The 15,240-nt window shown below is 45.5% G+C and overlaps 1 protein-coding gene across 5 annotated transcripts in view; it reads left to right on the top strand.

Annotated features, from left to right (window-relative positions):
• Nucleotides 1-15,240, top strand: part of dennd2b (DENN domain containing 2B) — a 98,794-nt gene that overhangs the window by 71,308 nt on the left and 12,246 nt on the right. For all 5 annotated transcript variants that reach the window (XM_052145464.1, XM_052145447.1, XM_052145455.1 and 2 more), the window contains 4 exons: nucleotides 5,587-5,656; nucleotides 7,802-7,879; nucleotides 8,402-8,542; nucleotides 12,772-12,920. In XM_052145464.1, the coding sequence (XP_052001424.1) occupies nucleotides 5,587-5,656; nucleotides 7,802-7,879; nucleotides 8,402-8,542; nucleotides 12,772-12,920 (438 nt within the window). The remainder of the gene's footprint in view (nucleotides 1-5,586; nucleotides 5,657-7,801; nucleotides 7,880-8,401; nucleotides 8,543-12,771; nucleotides 12,921-15,240) is intronic.

Raw genomic sequence — 15,240 nt, 5'->3', positions numbered from 1 at the left:
AACTTTTCCAAAGTCTCCTGGGTATATGGCATCCTCCGCGGCGGTCGCGCCGCTGGGGTTGATGCATATGAGACCACTTCAGCACTGGCTTCATACACGAGTCCCGAGACGAGCATGGTGCCGCAGCACGCACCGTGTGATGATCACCACCGCCTGCCGCCAGACACTCAAACCCTGGACAGACCTCTGCTTTCTGCGTGCACGAGTACCCTTGCAGCAGGTGTCCCGACGCATCCTGGTCACGACCGACGCTTCCAGATCGGGTTGGGGCACCGTGTGCAACGGTTACGCAGCCGCGGGCCGTTGGAAAGGGGCCCCGCTGTGCTGGCACATAAACTGCCTAGAGTTGCTGACTGTTTTCTTTGCCCTGAGGAAGTTTCTTCCCTTAGTTCGGGACAAACATGTCCTGGTCAGGTCAGACAGCACCGCAGTGGTGGCGTACATAAATCGCCAAGGCTGAGTACGCTCCCACCACATGTCAAGTCGCTGCTTGCTACTCACATCCCCGACAACCTCAATGTGATAGTGAACGCGCTGTCACGACAACGCATGCCCAGTGGAGAGTGGAGGCTTCACCCCCAGTCGGTTCAGCTGATTTGGGAATGGTTCGGCAAGGCCCAGGTAGACCTTCCAAGAAACCTCCCACTGCCCGCTCTGGTACGCCCGAACAGAGGCTCCCCTCGGGGCAGACGCACTGGCGCACGGCTGGCCCATGGGGCTGCACAAGTACGCATTCCCCCCAGTGAACCTTCTTGCACAGGTGCTGTGCAAGGTCAGGGAGGACGAGGAGCAAGTCACCTTAGTGGCCCCCTATTGGCCCACTCAGACTTGGTTCTCGGATCTCACGCTTCTCGCGACAGCCCCTCCTGGCCAATTCCCCTGAGGAAGGACCTTCTTTCTCAGGGACGGGGCACACTCTGGCATCCGCACCCAGACCTCTGGAACCTCCACGTCTGGCCCTTGGACGGGACATGGAAGAGCTAGCCGGTCTACCATCGACCGTCGTAGAAACAATCAACCAAGCCAGAGCCCCTTCTACCAGGCATCTTTACTCCTAAAGTGGCGCCTGTTCGCAAATTGGTGTTCTTCTCGAGCTGAAGACCCACACAGGTGCGCAGTTAGGTCAGTGCTTTTGTTCCTACAGGAGAGGCTGGAGGGGAGGCTGTCCCCTTCCACCCCCAAGGTGCATGTTGCCGCCATCGCGGCTCACCACGATACAGTAGACGGCAAGTCTCTGGGTAAGCACGACTTAATTATCAGGTTCCTAAGAGGCGTCCGGAGGCTAAATCCCTCCCAGCCAAGCCTGTTCCCCTCCTGGGATTTCTCAGTGGTCCTCTCAGTGGTTCTCACAGAGACCCCCCTTCGAGCCGCTAGACTCAGCTGGACTCAGGGCCCTCTCTCTCAAAACGGCCTTGCTGATCGCGCTCGCCTCCATCAAGAGGGTCGGGGACTTGCAAGCGTTCTCTGTCAGCGACACTTGCCTGGAGTTTGGTCCAGCAGACACATACGTGATCCTAAGACCGTGACCGGGCTACGTGCCCAAGGTTCCTACCACGTCCTTCAGAAAGATCAGGTAGTGAACCTGGAAGTGCTGCCCCAGGAGGAGGCAGACCCAGCCCTTGCTGTGTCCGGTACATGCTTTGCGTATCTATTTGGACTGCACGCAGAGCTCTGGACGTTCTGAGCAGCTCTTTGTCTGCTTCGGGGGACAGCAGAAAGGGAACGCTGTCTCCAAACAGAGGCTCGCCCATTGGGTTGCCGACACTATTTCATTGGCTTATCACACCCAAGCCGTTCCCCCCCGTGGGTTCGAGCGCACTCAACCAGAAGTGTTGCGTCCTCGTGGGCACTGGCCAGGGGCACCTCCCTAGCAGACATCTATAGAGCAGCAGGGTGGGCAACACCTAATACCTTTGCGAGATTTTACAATCTCCGGGTTGATTCGGTATCGTCTCGTGTTCTCTCAGGTCCGAGCCCGTAGAACTCGGTAACACGCTGACGAACTGGCCGGGTGAATCGCTTGCACCTAGCGCCCTTTCCCTCAGCCGAGGTAAAATAGTGCGCCTTTTTTCCCAGGAGATCCCATCTTTCGGATCCCTGGTTGATTCCTCCCTAGCCCTCATGGGTCCGCAGTTCAGCGGAGGAACTCGCCAACACAATCCACTACGGGTACTTAATCTACCCTGTACTGGAATAGGTGCTCCACAGCTTAAAGGCCTCCTACGCAAACTCCCCCTCTGTGTAATCTCCGCTGTCCGTGTCTCCCTTAGGCGGTTCCAGCTGCCTTGGTCGCCGTGCTGTAGCAACTCCCCCCTCTACGAGGCTGGATCTACCACCGCGCCAACTTTCCCACATAGGTCCTAAGCGGCCATGTGATGTATTCGCCACCTTTACCTCCCCTGCAGGGTAGGTGTGGTCTCCGCAGGGTCTTCTCCCCCTGAAAGAATAGGAAACTGGGTAGGACCCCCTTCCCTTAATGCATGTAAGGGCCCTGGCCGTGATTGCTCTATGCGAGAAACATAGAGAGAAAAGAGGCCCAGCCAGGCTTGGCCCATTCCCAGGTTGGCAAGCATCACCTTGTTCCCCTCACTAGGGTAACCAGAAGGATTCTGATGACCTTAATGGGGCATTGCTGAAGGGTACGTGCAGCCTGATACATCTGGTCGCGTTTGCACGTAAGAATACCTGCCCGCTTCTGTATCAGCAGTTTACGTACACGGCCCAGTACATGGCATGATTTAAGTGGACCCCTAGTGTCGCTTCTCCGACACAACGTGGAGAGAGCGACAGAAGACATTGTGTCTTCCCCGCCATGTCGCTGAGCCGAGCCACTGTTATGGCCGGACCATTTCCGGCTCCTCAGAAAAATCCTGAATGAACTCCCGTATTTGCCCGCTTAAATACCCGTATGTCCGGGGGCGGGGTATGCAAATACCGTCTACCAACTTCTCATTGGCCTTTTTTCATAGATCAGAGGCATATATCGGCGCTCAAGAGAGACCCCTAGTGTCGCTTCTCCGACGCAACGTCTCGTTCCCTCCATCGGGGAACGGAGGTTACATACGTAACCTAGACGTTACTTCGCCGTGACCGACCAAGTAACATCTTCAGCAACTACTGCTACCACCACAACTGCTGCTGTAGTGACCACTGCTTCCTGCGGAGCAGCAACTTTGACCAGCGTTTGGTTCGAATGCGACGCTGCAGGCAGAGGTGCAGCACCTCTCATACGCATCAAATGAAGGTGTTTCTGAGTTGTTCCAGGGAATGTTTCCTGATTCGCAAATAGCCAAATCTTTCACATGTGGAAAGGACAAAACCAGCTACATTTTAAAATGTGGACTTGCCCAATACTTCAAAAATAAACTGATTTCTGCAATTAACAATGCAGGACAATTGTGAAATACTGGCTTCTGTAGCTTCAGCCAGGACCATATACAGGATCTACCTTGATGAAGAGAGGAGCAAGAGAGTGGGTGCCATGCGTGGACTTAAGAGAAAAGCTTTGGAAGATGAGTTGGAAGAACTGAAAAAGAAAAGGGAGGTGTTGATGGAGATGTGCGCCAGCCTTCAGAATGATGTCGATCAACTAGCTGAGCAGGCCAAAAACAAATCTAACACACTCATGGCTCAAATGATTACAAAATCTAATACTCTGAGGAGATAAAAGGACTTGATAAAAATGTTGAGTCAGAGTTGGAACTAAAAGTGAGCTAACTAAGGCACTTGGATTAATTCTCTTATTTACACGAAGTTAAAACTGTGTAATTTCTATAGCACTTTAATTCTGCATACATTAAGTTTTAGTTGAGTTTGTCCTTCACTGTCCAGACTGATAGAATTTGTGGTTATAGTAGAAGGAGGTCACGTGTATTCGATGGCGGTACAATTTACAAAAACAGAAACATAATGGCTTTTTTTCCAGTCATGGCCTGATTTTTCAGTATGCCTATACATTCAATATCTAGTTGATTGGTACTATGTTAAATTAAATTTGACATATCTGCAAATAACTGGCGACCTGTACAGGGTGTCCCCCGCCTTTCGCCCAATGTTAGCTGGGATAGGCTCCAGCCCCCCGCGACCCTGTACACAGGATAAGCGGTTGACGATGGATGGATGGATGGATATCTGCAAATACATTTTTATATTTTAAGCTGTCTCCTGATCCATTTCTAATTCAGTTCAGTGTGATACAGTTTATTTAAATTATGTAGATTGTATCAAATAGCCAAGATTATCATCATTGCATCATTGTCAAATTGAATGGTTACAATTGGGACATGGGCTTTTTAATGTATCGTTTGTATATGTATATGTGTGTGTATATATGTGTGTGTGTGTGAGTGTGTATATATATATATATATATATATATATATATATATATATATATATATATATATATACACACACACACACATATATATATATATACACACACACACATATGTATATGTGTGTGTATGTATATATATATACGTGGTTAGTCATGGATCATGTATGGCATTAAAAATAAAAAAAATGGCATTAAAAAAGGCATTAAAACGCATTAAATTAGATTTGATGATACCTGCAGAAACCCTGTAGAAAGCAGCGTATTGTGAGAAGCGTATTTTGAGAAGGTTCCCGTTTACATGCACGATGTAAGGGGCATACTCTTTACTTCCATATGCAAGCGGCTCAGACAGTAAGCAGCTTTCTCCACAGCAACGTAATTTCCCTGCGACGCCCATGTAAATAACAAACCTGGGATCTGAAGACGATTTTACTATTTTTATTCTACGTTGCTTTGCTTTATTTCCAGATATTCTAGAGTTGTTGCTGTGTTTGTTTCCTTAACTTTGCATCACGGCTTGCAGCGAAACCGCACTGAAATAGTGGGGTTTCCCTCTTACGTAAAACTCAAGGTGGTAATCCAGTCTATTCACACATGCAAACTCTTCAGAAACCTGTAACAATGCCGTATCATGTATGTGTTTACATGACATTTTACATTTACATTATATGTTACATAAGCCTAGTTTTCCTGGAGAAACCTGGGTGTATTAAATTCTCTTAATCCAGTTCTTGGAAATCGGCATTCTTGTTTACATGACTTTTCAGAACGCCGCCTACTGAAAAAATCCTGGTATAAACTGTTTTCTTAAATTCATGTAAAGTGGTCATTAATATAATGAATTTATCTTTTGACTGAGACTCATAAGCAACCATCTGAGCAACTCTCTCAAAAATACCCAGAACACCCTAGAAATTGCATAGCAACACACTAAAAACAGTTACCTGCATAGGAAGGCCCTGGCAACCACAAACAACATCCTAGCTCTGTAGCAGAGATTTTTGCACGGGAAAGCACTCTCACATTTGTTTCAGGTATTAAAAAAAAAATATTCTTTACATTTTTCTCTGGTTTAACTGCATAAATATCGTCTGCCTGATAAAATCTCACACAGAGGTTATGTCTCTGGGCCAAGTTATCAGTTTCAAGAGCATTACTTCTCAAGTGGTTTTGACCACTTTTTCATCTTATCACCTGATCTGCATGTGGGTTTGTGGACTAATGGTGGCTTGTCTGTGATTTGATGTAGTGAGACCTTCTCTTTCATGCTCACTGGAGAAGATGGCAGTAGACGCTTTGGGTATTGCAGGCGGCTTTTGGTGAGTCACATTTGTTTTTGTTAGTATAACCCTACATATACTGTATATTGCATCATACATTGTAATTTAAGAGCAAGCATATGGATGGAGTTTTAATGACGATTGGTCAGCTACTTGATTAAGTGTTTGGTTTGCCCATTTGTTTTCTCAAAGAGAAGCAGATTTTCATAAACATGTCTCCTCTGGTTTAATGAGAGTTTCTCAGGAGAAGACTGGTAATGCGGACCATCAAAAGCTTGTCATTGTTGAGAAAGATTTGGTCATATGTTTGTGTGCTTTGTAGTTGTTGTGATGTTGTGAATAAACTGCATGTTTGAGATTTATTTTCCTCGTGCTTCGTGTATTGTGTTGAACGCTTTGCATTAAAGTGCATGTTAAAGATCAGTTGTTTGAGAAAAAACAATATTAAAGCATTCCATACGTTTAAAATGTTTCTTTTGGATATAAAAAAACAAGTATGTAGTTGTATGTATTTGATGTGCTCTAATAGTTGTAAATATCCCTGCAGTTGCTTGAGCAGAACTTGCTTTTATAGTTATGGCTGTGTGTTGTTTAGTTTTAGATTTGGAGTGATTCTTTATTGACTTATGGGATTTCTTTAGTTTCTATTCTTTCTCAGCTCCTGTATTTTTTTGTGTCTGAATGGCCCAGTGGAGAGAAGTGTTGACTGTCTTTCCTGCAGGGAGGAAGTCCAGGGGCTGGCATGAGGGCAGCATTCCTGAGGAATTTAACCCAGCTCCACATGCTTGAATTAATCATCCATTTGTAAAAAGGCAGCAGAGGAGAACTGCATACCTAATATGGACAAGAGGAATGGGAATTCTTTGTGTCAGTGTTTTGAGAGACACCAAACCTAGTTGGTTTCTTAGAAAATGGGCTTTTGATTGTTTTGTGTATTGTGTGTGACAACTCAGTCATTTTGTGGGACAGCACCTGTGATGTTTACATTTGATTCTGCATCCATTTCAACTTTTCGTTTAGCCTGATAACATGTACTTATGTTTAATGGGATGACAGTGTTTAAAGGAGGTAATTATTTTAATGATTCGGTCCCCACATATAAAAACCCATATAAACAGCATGAAACTATGACTCTCATTCTAACTCACCTAAATCCCTTTGATGTGGTCTTCAAGCTGCAATTTTGAGAGCAACAGGAGATTAGAGCCTCTCTCTCTCTCTCTATCTCTCTCTCTCTCTCTCTCTCTCTCTCTCTCTCTCTCTCTCTCTCTCTCTCTCTCTCTTTCTGTCTGTTACTTTATCTTATACTTAACTCCTGTAAAACTTTGCTATGTTAGTTATCCTTCAATGTTTGTGCAACAGCGGCTTATTGAGGATAGGTACTTTCCTAAGCAATCAGACTTATGATTTTCACCTGGTGGACAATAAAAACAGGTGGATAATCCCTAAGATTTACATTGAAGGAGGGACCAGAAAAGTCCCTGAGGTGTGCTCTAATGACTTCAGCTAGTAAGCAACCAACTAGAAACTACCCAGAACACCCTAGCAACCACATAGCAACACACTGACAACCACTAGGAACACAATAGCAACCATATAGTAACTAGTAAGTTTTGCCAGAGACTATTTAGCCCGAGACGGAGTACTTGTGTTCAAATGAATGGGAGAAATTGGAACATCCAATATGGTGGATGTAAAAAAGGAAGCCCCACCTTTGAGGTAAAAGAGCCAATCACCTTTCAGAGAGTTACCTCATGCATGTGCATTAGCTTAACCAGCGTGAAAAATAGCATGTTTTTTTTTTTTTTTGTGGGATCAGAGCTAAAGAAGCACCATTTATGATACCATTGTTGTCAGATTTTTCTGCTGAGGTGAAATTTGTTCTTTGATCGTAATCTTGACCAGCCATTTTTTATATTTCGGTCTTTCCTCAATGAAGAAGATAGGAGCTGTGCTTTATACCACTTTGCTTTTAAACAGCCAAGCACCTCTGTGCTCAAGCACACTTTCTTCAGAGAATGTAAAAAGTCTTTTCTCCATTTTGACCTGTCCCAGATGTAGTACAATAACATCTATTGACTATGTTTTGAAACCTAATGAATGCTTTCATCTTATGTTATGTACCCCCCAGTTAATTCATGTTTGTGATTTAATTGCTTGTGTAATCTTTCTCCGCACCTGCAGCCAAGTGGGAAAGGGCCTCGCCTTCCTGAAGTGTATTGTGTCATCAGTCGACTGGGCTGTTTCAACCTGTTCTCCAAGGTGAGCTCAGGCTTGCTCATACACACACCTCCACCAGGCATCCACACAGTTACTCACAGTCTCTCTGGTTGTCAGACATGGACACAGCTGGAGCAAGGCTTGTGTTGCCATTTAGGAACATCCGGCTTAGTATAAACATGACTTTTTCTCTTTTTGCCCTGTTAAACCACTTATTCACTCACTTCCAATTTCCACCCATGTGAAAGTGAGGAGAAAGTGTAAAACCATACTGCATCCAACCTCAGTTGTCATAATATTCAAAGGAAACATAAGCTGCTTTGAGAGAATGTTTTCATCACTTTTGCCTAATCTTTTTCAAAGCCTCATAAAGAAGATGAAAACCATGGCGTGGTAGTGACAGGTTGATTTCCAGAGACGTCCACCCTCATATGAGACAAAACAGCCCATATGAAATTGATCACAATCTGATGCGTATTAAGCCAGTAGCATTGCCACATTCTCCATGTTCCTGTTAGTGCTGGTTTGTTCTCCATCAACTCATTCATCTTTCCTTTCTTTCAGATTCTTGATGAAGTGGAGAGGAGGAGAGGGATCTCAGCTGCTCTGGTGTATCCTTTCATGAGGAGTGTGATGGAATCTCCTTTTCCAGCACCGGGCAAAACCATAAAAGTCAAAACCTTCCTGCCTGGAGCAGGAAATGAGGTTTGATCCTTCCCTCATATAGATAGACTGCTGTGTTATCCGTTATATATTAGTACAAGTTTACTCACCATTTACTGAAACAAATGCATAAAACCTCTAGATCTGAGGCAAAAACACTTAAAAGACAACATTTGACATATTTACTTTCTTTTTAAGCATCCGTGGTATAATTATGCACAATTCATCAGTGCATGTTATTTTACAACATTTTTGTTGTCATCAAAAGCAATAATTTTATGTGCCAAGCGGCACATAAAATTATGTGGCTGCTTGGAAGGGGAAAAATAATGTCAAAGCCTTACTTTTCACAATCCAAGTAAATCCACATCCCATCCTACATTGTTTTCCACTGGATATCTTTAATATTTAACTTAAAGGGATAGTTCCCCCAAAAATTCTGTCATCATTTACATCCTCAAGTTGTTCCAAACACAAATTAATTTAATTCCTCCATGGAACGCATTGAAGTTGTTATGCAGAATGTTAGCCTCACACCCTGTCTACACCGGGCTTGAGGCTGTCTTCAGTGGATGCGTCGACATGTAGGTTCTAAACTAGGGATGGGCTTTTTGAGTAATTTTGTAGTCAGGTACTCTAACCCACAAAAAACGAGTAACCAATTACTCGTAAATTAAAATGCACGTTAAAAATAACAAGTATGACTCGTTTGTGAAATGTATCATTTGTTTTATTCACAAACATTATCAAGAACAGTTTCAAAATAAGATAACTTCAACAAACTATGCTTTTCTTTTGGGAAAAAAAATGAAATGAACAATATGCATTAATAAAAATGGAAAACAAACGAGATTCAGAGGGAAACGCGTCCGTCCGGTGTAGACAGGGGTATCAGTCAATATTCATTTACATTACATTGTGAAAAAAAGATGCAATGAAAGTATGAAAGTGAATGATGACTGGGGCTAACATTCTGCCTAATATCTCATTTTGTTTTCCACAAAAAAAAATACAGGTTTGAAACAACACCCTCCTTATGTTTTGCAGGGAGAGAGTGAATGATGAGTGAATGATGACTAAACTATACTTACCCTTCTGTCACTCACTCGACACTGTCGATGTAGTGACACTAGGCGTCTCTCTTGAGAGCCTCGGTTACCTCTTATTTTTGAGAAAAGGCCAATGAGAATTGGCAAACAGAATTTGCATGCCCTTCCCCCGTACATTCAGATATAAAAGGAGGGAAGCGTGCGTCTGTTCAGACAGATTTTTTCTTCGGAGCCGAGCGGTTGTGTTTCAGCGAGCTGAATAAATCCACTGCTGTTCCACTCACCTCTAACGGCCATGGACGCTGCCTCACGTGTCTGGGCAGATAACACACTGAGGCAGCATTTGTGGATGGTTCATGTTCTCATTGTGAGAACTTGACCATTGCAACGTTGCGGTCGCGGCTTTCCTTCTTTCCTGCTCTATGAGATGCATATGAGACCGCTTCAGCACTGGCTTCAGACTCGAGTCCCGAGATGGGCATGGCGCCATGGCACATACCGTGTGACCCTCACCCCTTCCTGCCGTCACTTATTCAGCCCTTGGACAGACCTCTGTTTTTTTTATGGGCAGGAGTCCCCCCTACAGCAGGTGTCCAGATGTGTCGTAGTTACTATGGATGCTTCCCAGTTGCGCTGGGTCGCTGTGTGCAATGGGCACTCAGCCGCTGGCTCCTGGATAGGGCCCCGGCTGGGTTGGCACATCAACTGCCTAGAGTTTCTTGCCCTGCGCAGATTTCTGCCATTGATCCGCGGCAAGCACGTGTTGATTCGTTCAGACAACACAGCAACAGTAGCGTATATAAATCGCCAGGGTGGCGTTCGCTCTTGTCGCTTCTCGCCCGCCATCTCCTCCTTTTGAGTCAGCAGCACGCCACTCATATCCCAGGCAACCTAAACGCCACAGCGGACGCGCTGTCACGACAGGTAATGGTCAGTGGAGACTCCACCCTCAGGTGGTCCAACTGATTTGTTCTCGGTTCGGCACAGCACAGGTAGATCTGTTTGCCTTCTGAGATTCCACCCACTACCCGTTCTGGTACTCTCTGACGGAAGCCCTCGGCCACTAAAACAGTCTACCACCAGCCGTCGTTGACACGATAACTCAAGCCAGAGCTCCCTCTACCAGGCTTTATGCCCCAAAGTGGCACTTATTCGTAAATGAGTGTTCTTTCCTATCTGAAGACCTGCAGAAGTGCGCGTTTGGTCAGTGCTCCCTTTCCTGCAGGAGAGGCTGGAGGGGTGGCTGTCCCCCTCCACCTTGAAGGTCTATTTAGCCGCCATAGCGGCTTACCACGATGCATTGGACGGTAAGTCGTTTGGGAAGCACAACCTGATCATCAGGTTCCTTTGAGGTGCTTGGAGGCTGAACCCTCCAAGGCTATGCCTGTTCCCCTCATGGGATCTCTCCGATGTCCTCTCGAGCCTTCGGAGAGCCCCGCTAGAGCCGCTAATATCAGTCAAACTAAAGGCCCTCTCCTTGAAGATGGCCCTCCTGATTGCGCTCACTTCCATCAAGAGGGTTGGAGACCTACAAGTGTTCTCTGTCAGTGACCCTTGTTTGAAGCCCGGTCCGGCAAACTTCTGGCTATGTACCCAAGGTTCCTACGACCCCTTTCTTTAGGTTTCAGGTAGTGAACCAGCAAGCGCTGCCCTGGGAGGTGGCAGACCCAGCCTTGGCGTTGCTGTGTGTAGTGCGTACTTTTTGCACCCACTTGGATCGCATGAAGAGATTTAGACACTCTGAGCAGCTCTTTGTCTGCTTGGTGGACAGCGGAAAGGGAACGTTGTCCCCAACAGAGGCTTGCCCACGGGATTGTGGACTCCATTGTGTTGGCCTTCCAGACACGGGCCGTGCCCGCCCCTTCCAGGTTCGAGCACACTCTACAAGATGTGTGGCATCCTCATGGGCACGGGCCATGGCACATCTCCAGCAGACATCTGCAGAGCGGCAAGCTGGGCAACACCCAATACCTTTGTGAGGTCTTAAAATCTCCAGGTTGAGCCGGTTTTGTCCCGTGTTTTGACAGGTCCAAACATGTAAAATTCGGTAATACGGTGACAAAAGCTGGCCGGGTGTATCGCTTGCGCATAGCACCTTTCCCCCCCCCCTGAGGTGAAGACGTGCGCTCTACTCCCCCAGTCGAGTCCACAAGTCACGGACCCTTGGTGTCCTTCCTCCCTAGCCCTCTGGCTCCAAACTCAGCAGGGAAGTTTGCAGACCCACTGCAGGCACCAACTTGCCTGCGCTGGAATATGTGCTCCACAGGTTCTGATTATTCCAATATCTCCTGTGATGTTTTTTTCCGTGGTACAGTCCCCCTGTCGGTGGACCTGCTTCTCCTTTCGCAGAGCTCCCTCTGCCCTCCGGTCAGAAGCACATGTGACGTATTTGCCACATGGTATCCTCCCCTGATGGGCAGAATGTGGTCTCTGTGGGGTCTTTTCCCCCTGAAAGAATAGGATTGGAAAAGAATGCCTTCCCCGATGCGTGTTATAGCGTTAGATGGCCCCGGCCGCATCTAACACTATATGGAGAGAAAACATCGAGAAAGAAAAGACCACGACTGGCGCAGCCTGCTCCTAGGCTAGTTAAGTCGCTTCCCTTCCTCAAGGATGTGGGAACTATATGATGTCACCCTTGGGATGTTGGGAAAGGTTACGTGCAGTCTTATGAACCTGCTATTTTCACATGCAGCAGCTTGCTTGCACCTGCATCAGCAGTCCAGGTAACATGTTCAGTGTTGTGGCGCTTTTAAATAGGGACAACTAGTGTCACTACATCGACACAACGTCGAGTGAGTGACAGAAGGGGAACATCTCGGTTACTGTCTTAACCTCCGTTCCCTGATGGAGGGAACGAGACGTTGTGTCCCTCTTGTCACAACACTGTACTAAGCCTCTGAAATGGCCAGGACTTTACTCTCTGCTCCACAGCTCAAAACCTGTCTGAACAGACGCACGCTTCCCTCCTTTTATGCCCGTATGTCCGGGGTAGGAGCATGCAAATTCTGTTTGCCAATTCTCATTGGCCTTTTCTCAAAGATAAGAGGTAACAGAGGCTCTCAAGAGAGACCTAGGGTCATTGCATCGACACAACATCTCATTCCCTCCATCAGGGAACGGAGGTTACAACAGTAATCGAGACGTTTTAATGCAAAAAAGGATTATCTGTTTTCACATTCATTATTACATCATGGTTAAATATTATTATATTTTCCTCAGGTGATTGAGTTAAGGAGACCAATGGACTCCAGACTAGAGCATGTGGATTTTGAAAGTCTGTTTAAGTGTCTGAGCATACGACAGGTGGTACGTGTCTTTGCCTCCCTGTTGCTGGAACGCAGGGTCATCTTTGTGGCAGACAAGCTCAGGTGAGTCACCCTTCAGTGTTAGCTTGTTGGTCTAATTGTCAGTTGAAATGTTTTGAGTGTTGTCATCATGTGACTACAGCTTTTGAACAGAGGAAAATAAACCGTGAAGTGAAGGCAGCATATCATCTCATATATAACACACTCTTTATTCCCATGAGAAAGTTCATGCTTTTTTAGACCAAACATGGTCAAGCAGTCCTCCCAAACTGTGCATGCTCACCACTGTGACAACAGCAGTCTTGAGTGTAGGCTTACAGCAGATGTTCTCAATAACCTTTTTCTTCACTGATGTGCACTGTCACTTTAATTTTTCCATCTGCTCATTCAGAGCCTGTTGAATAACATCTGCTACAAATAAAAAAGATTTTTATCTCGTTGGGTCATGTCTTTCTCATCCTAATGGTGTTTTTGTTTTTGTAGTCTTTTTTTTTATTTTTTAGATGTATTCCTTTCTTGTCATGAAGTAAAATTCTCAAGCTATAAACTCAAGCTCAGTGATCATCAAAGTATAGGATCACAAAGTATAGGAGTATTTGTCAGTGACCATTGGGATTCTGAATGTAATACTAATCATAGTATCAGTCCAAATACTCCAGCCAAGCTGTTTTGGCTAAGCTAGTTAGAGAATAGCCATTTTCAGAAGTTTTGTCTGTGTGTTCAACCAGCGCATCGGTTAAATAGCAGCCTTCCACTGTGGTTTTAGGCAATGGTCACCCAACGGCTGATCCATGGAGGCCACTGCCAAATTAATCAGGGGAGGCATATTTGACCACACCCTCAAAAACTGGGCTGGACTCACAGGAGTCACTGCTGATCTAAATTCAGAAGTGGGTCAGGCCAGAGACAGAGCTTTGGTAGGCCTCTGGACATTGTTTAGGGGCAGATGAAATAGACGTTATGGTCCCCTGAGTCTTTTCCACCCCCCAACTCAGCATTTGTGCTTGGCCACGGAATCTTGAGCCCTGGCATTGGGGGGTCATTAGGGAGTAGGTTATTTGTGAAAGCATAATCTCTACAAATAATCAGCCAGTTTAAACAAACAGCAGTGGGTTATGTGGGGTGGGTAGTTACTAAAGGGAAGGAATGCACTTCCTGTGTGAATGACTGTGTATATTTCTCTGCTCTTTTTGGTGGCCGTATTGTCACTGGGTGACAAATGAAGTCATATGCAATTGCTCTGGATCAGAACATGCTTATTTGTAGATGAGAAAATACAGAGTGGAGTCTTATAACACACAACCCTGCTAAAAAGACCAGGATAGCTGGTCACTAGCACATTTTTGTTTTGGTTACTGGCCCTCATCATGGGATGCTGGTGTCCGTCCCATGTAGACTTGGGAACCGAGCTTACATGAGTCTACATAGGAGATACCTAGATAATGGTGTGATGATGATGTAGAGCTGCGCATTTTCCCGCTAGAACTACACTTAGGCTTACTTTTCATGTTTATTGTATATGAATACTGAGGAGTACTACTCCATTGGAATACTGTTTTTGGCACACTATATAGTAAGGAAGTATGGATATTCAGACACATGTTTGTCTCTGGAACTGTTACTGTTACTTATGTTATGTTGTATTTCAGACCTGTGAGACTTCAACCAGGCAGTGCAGTTACTGACTGGTTGTTTATATGATAATGTGTAGTTCCCCGTCTGCCGCTATGCTTGGGAACCGAGCTTACATGAGTCTACATGTTCCATTTTTCAAGTTCTCTGGAGCTGTTACTTATGTTATGTTGTATTTCAGACCTGTGAGACTTCAATCTGGCAGTGCAGTTACTGACTGGTTGTTTATATGATAATATGTAGTTCCCTGTCTGTCGCTCACTCGACGTTGTGTTGAATGAAGCGACACTGGGGGTCCTCCTTGAAGCCCTCGGTTACCTCTGAACTTGAGAAAAGGCCAATGAGAAATTGGCAGACAGAATTTACATGTCCCTCCGGGTATGTCGTGGAGTGGTGGTGGTGTAGTGGTCTAAGCACATAACTGGTAATCTGGTAATCAGAAGGACGCCTGTTCGAGACCCACAGCCACCACCATTGTGTCCTTGAGCAAGGCACTTAACTCCAGGTTGCTCCAGGGGGATTGTCCCTGTAATAAGGGCTCTGCAAGTCGCTTTGGATAAAGCGTCTGCCAAATGCATAAATGTAAATGTAAATAAAATGAGTGAATTGTGCGTCTGGGAACGGGGGTTACAATAGTAACCTACACTTTATCGATACCCATGCGTTTTGATGTAATCTGTGGAATTTGATAAAAGAATAAGTGAATGAATAAAATATGTTTTACACATCTCTTGTTTGTTGAGATATTTTA

This window comes from Xyrauchen texanus, chromosome 2 (assembly GCF_025860055.1).
Source record: "Xyrauchen texanus isolate HMW12.3.18 chromosome 2, RBS_HiC_50CHRs, whole genome shotgun sequence".
NCBI classification, from domain to species: Eukaryota; Metazoa; Chordata; class Actinopteri; order Cypriniformes; family Catostomidae; genus Xyrauchen; species Xyrauchen texanus.
This window is presented reverse-complemented; position numbering and strand designations above follow the sequence as displayed.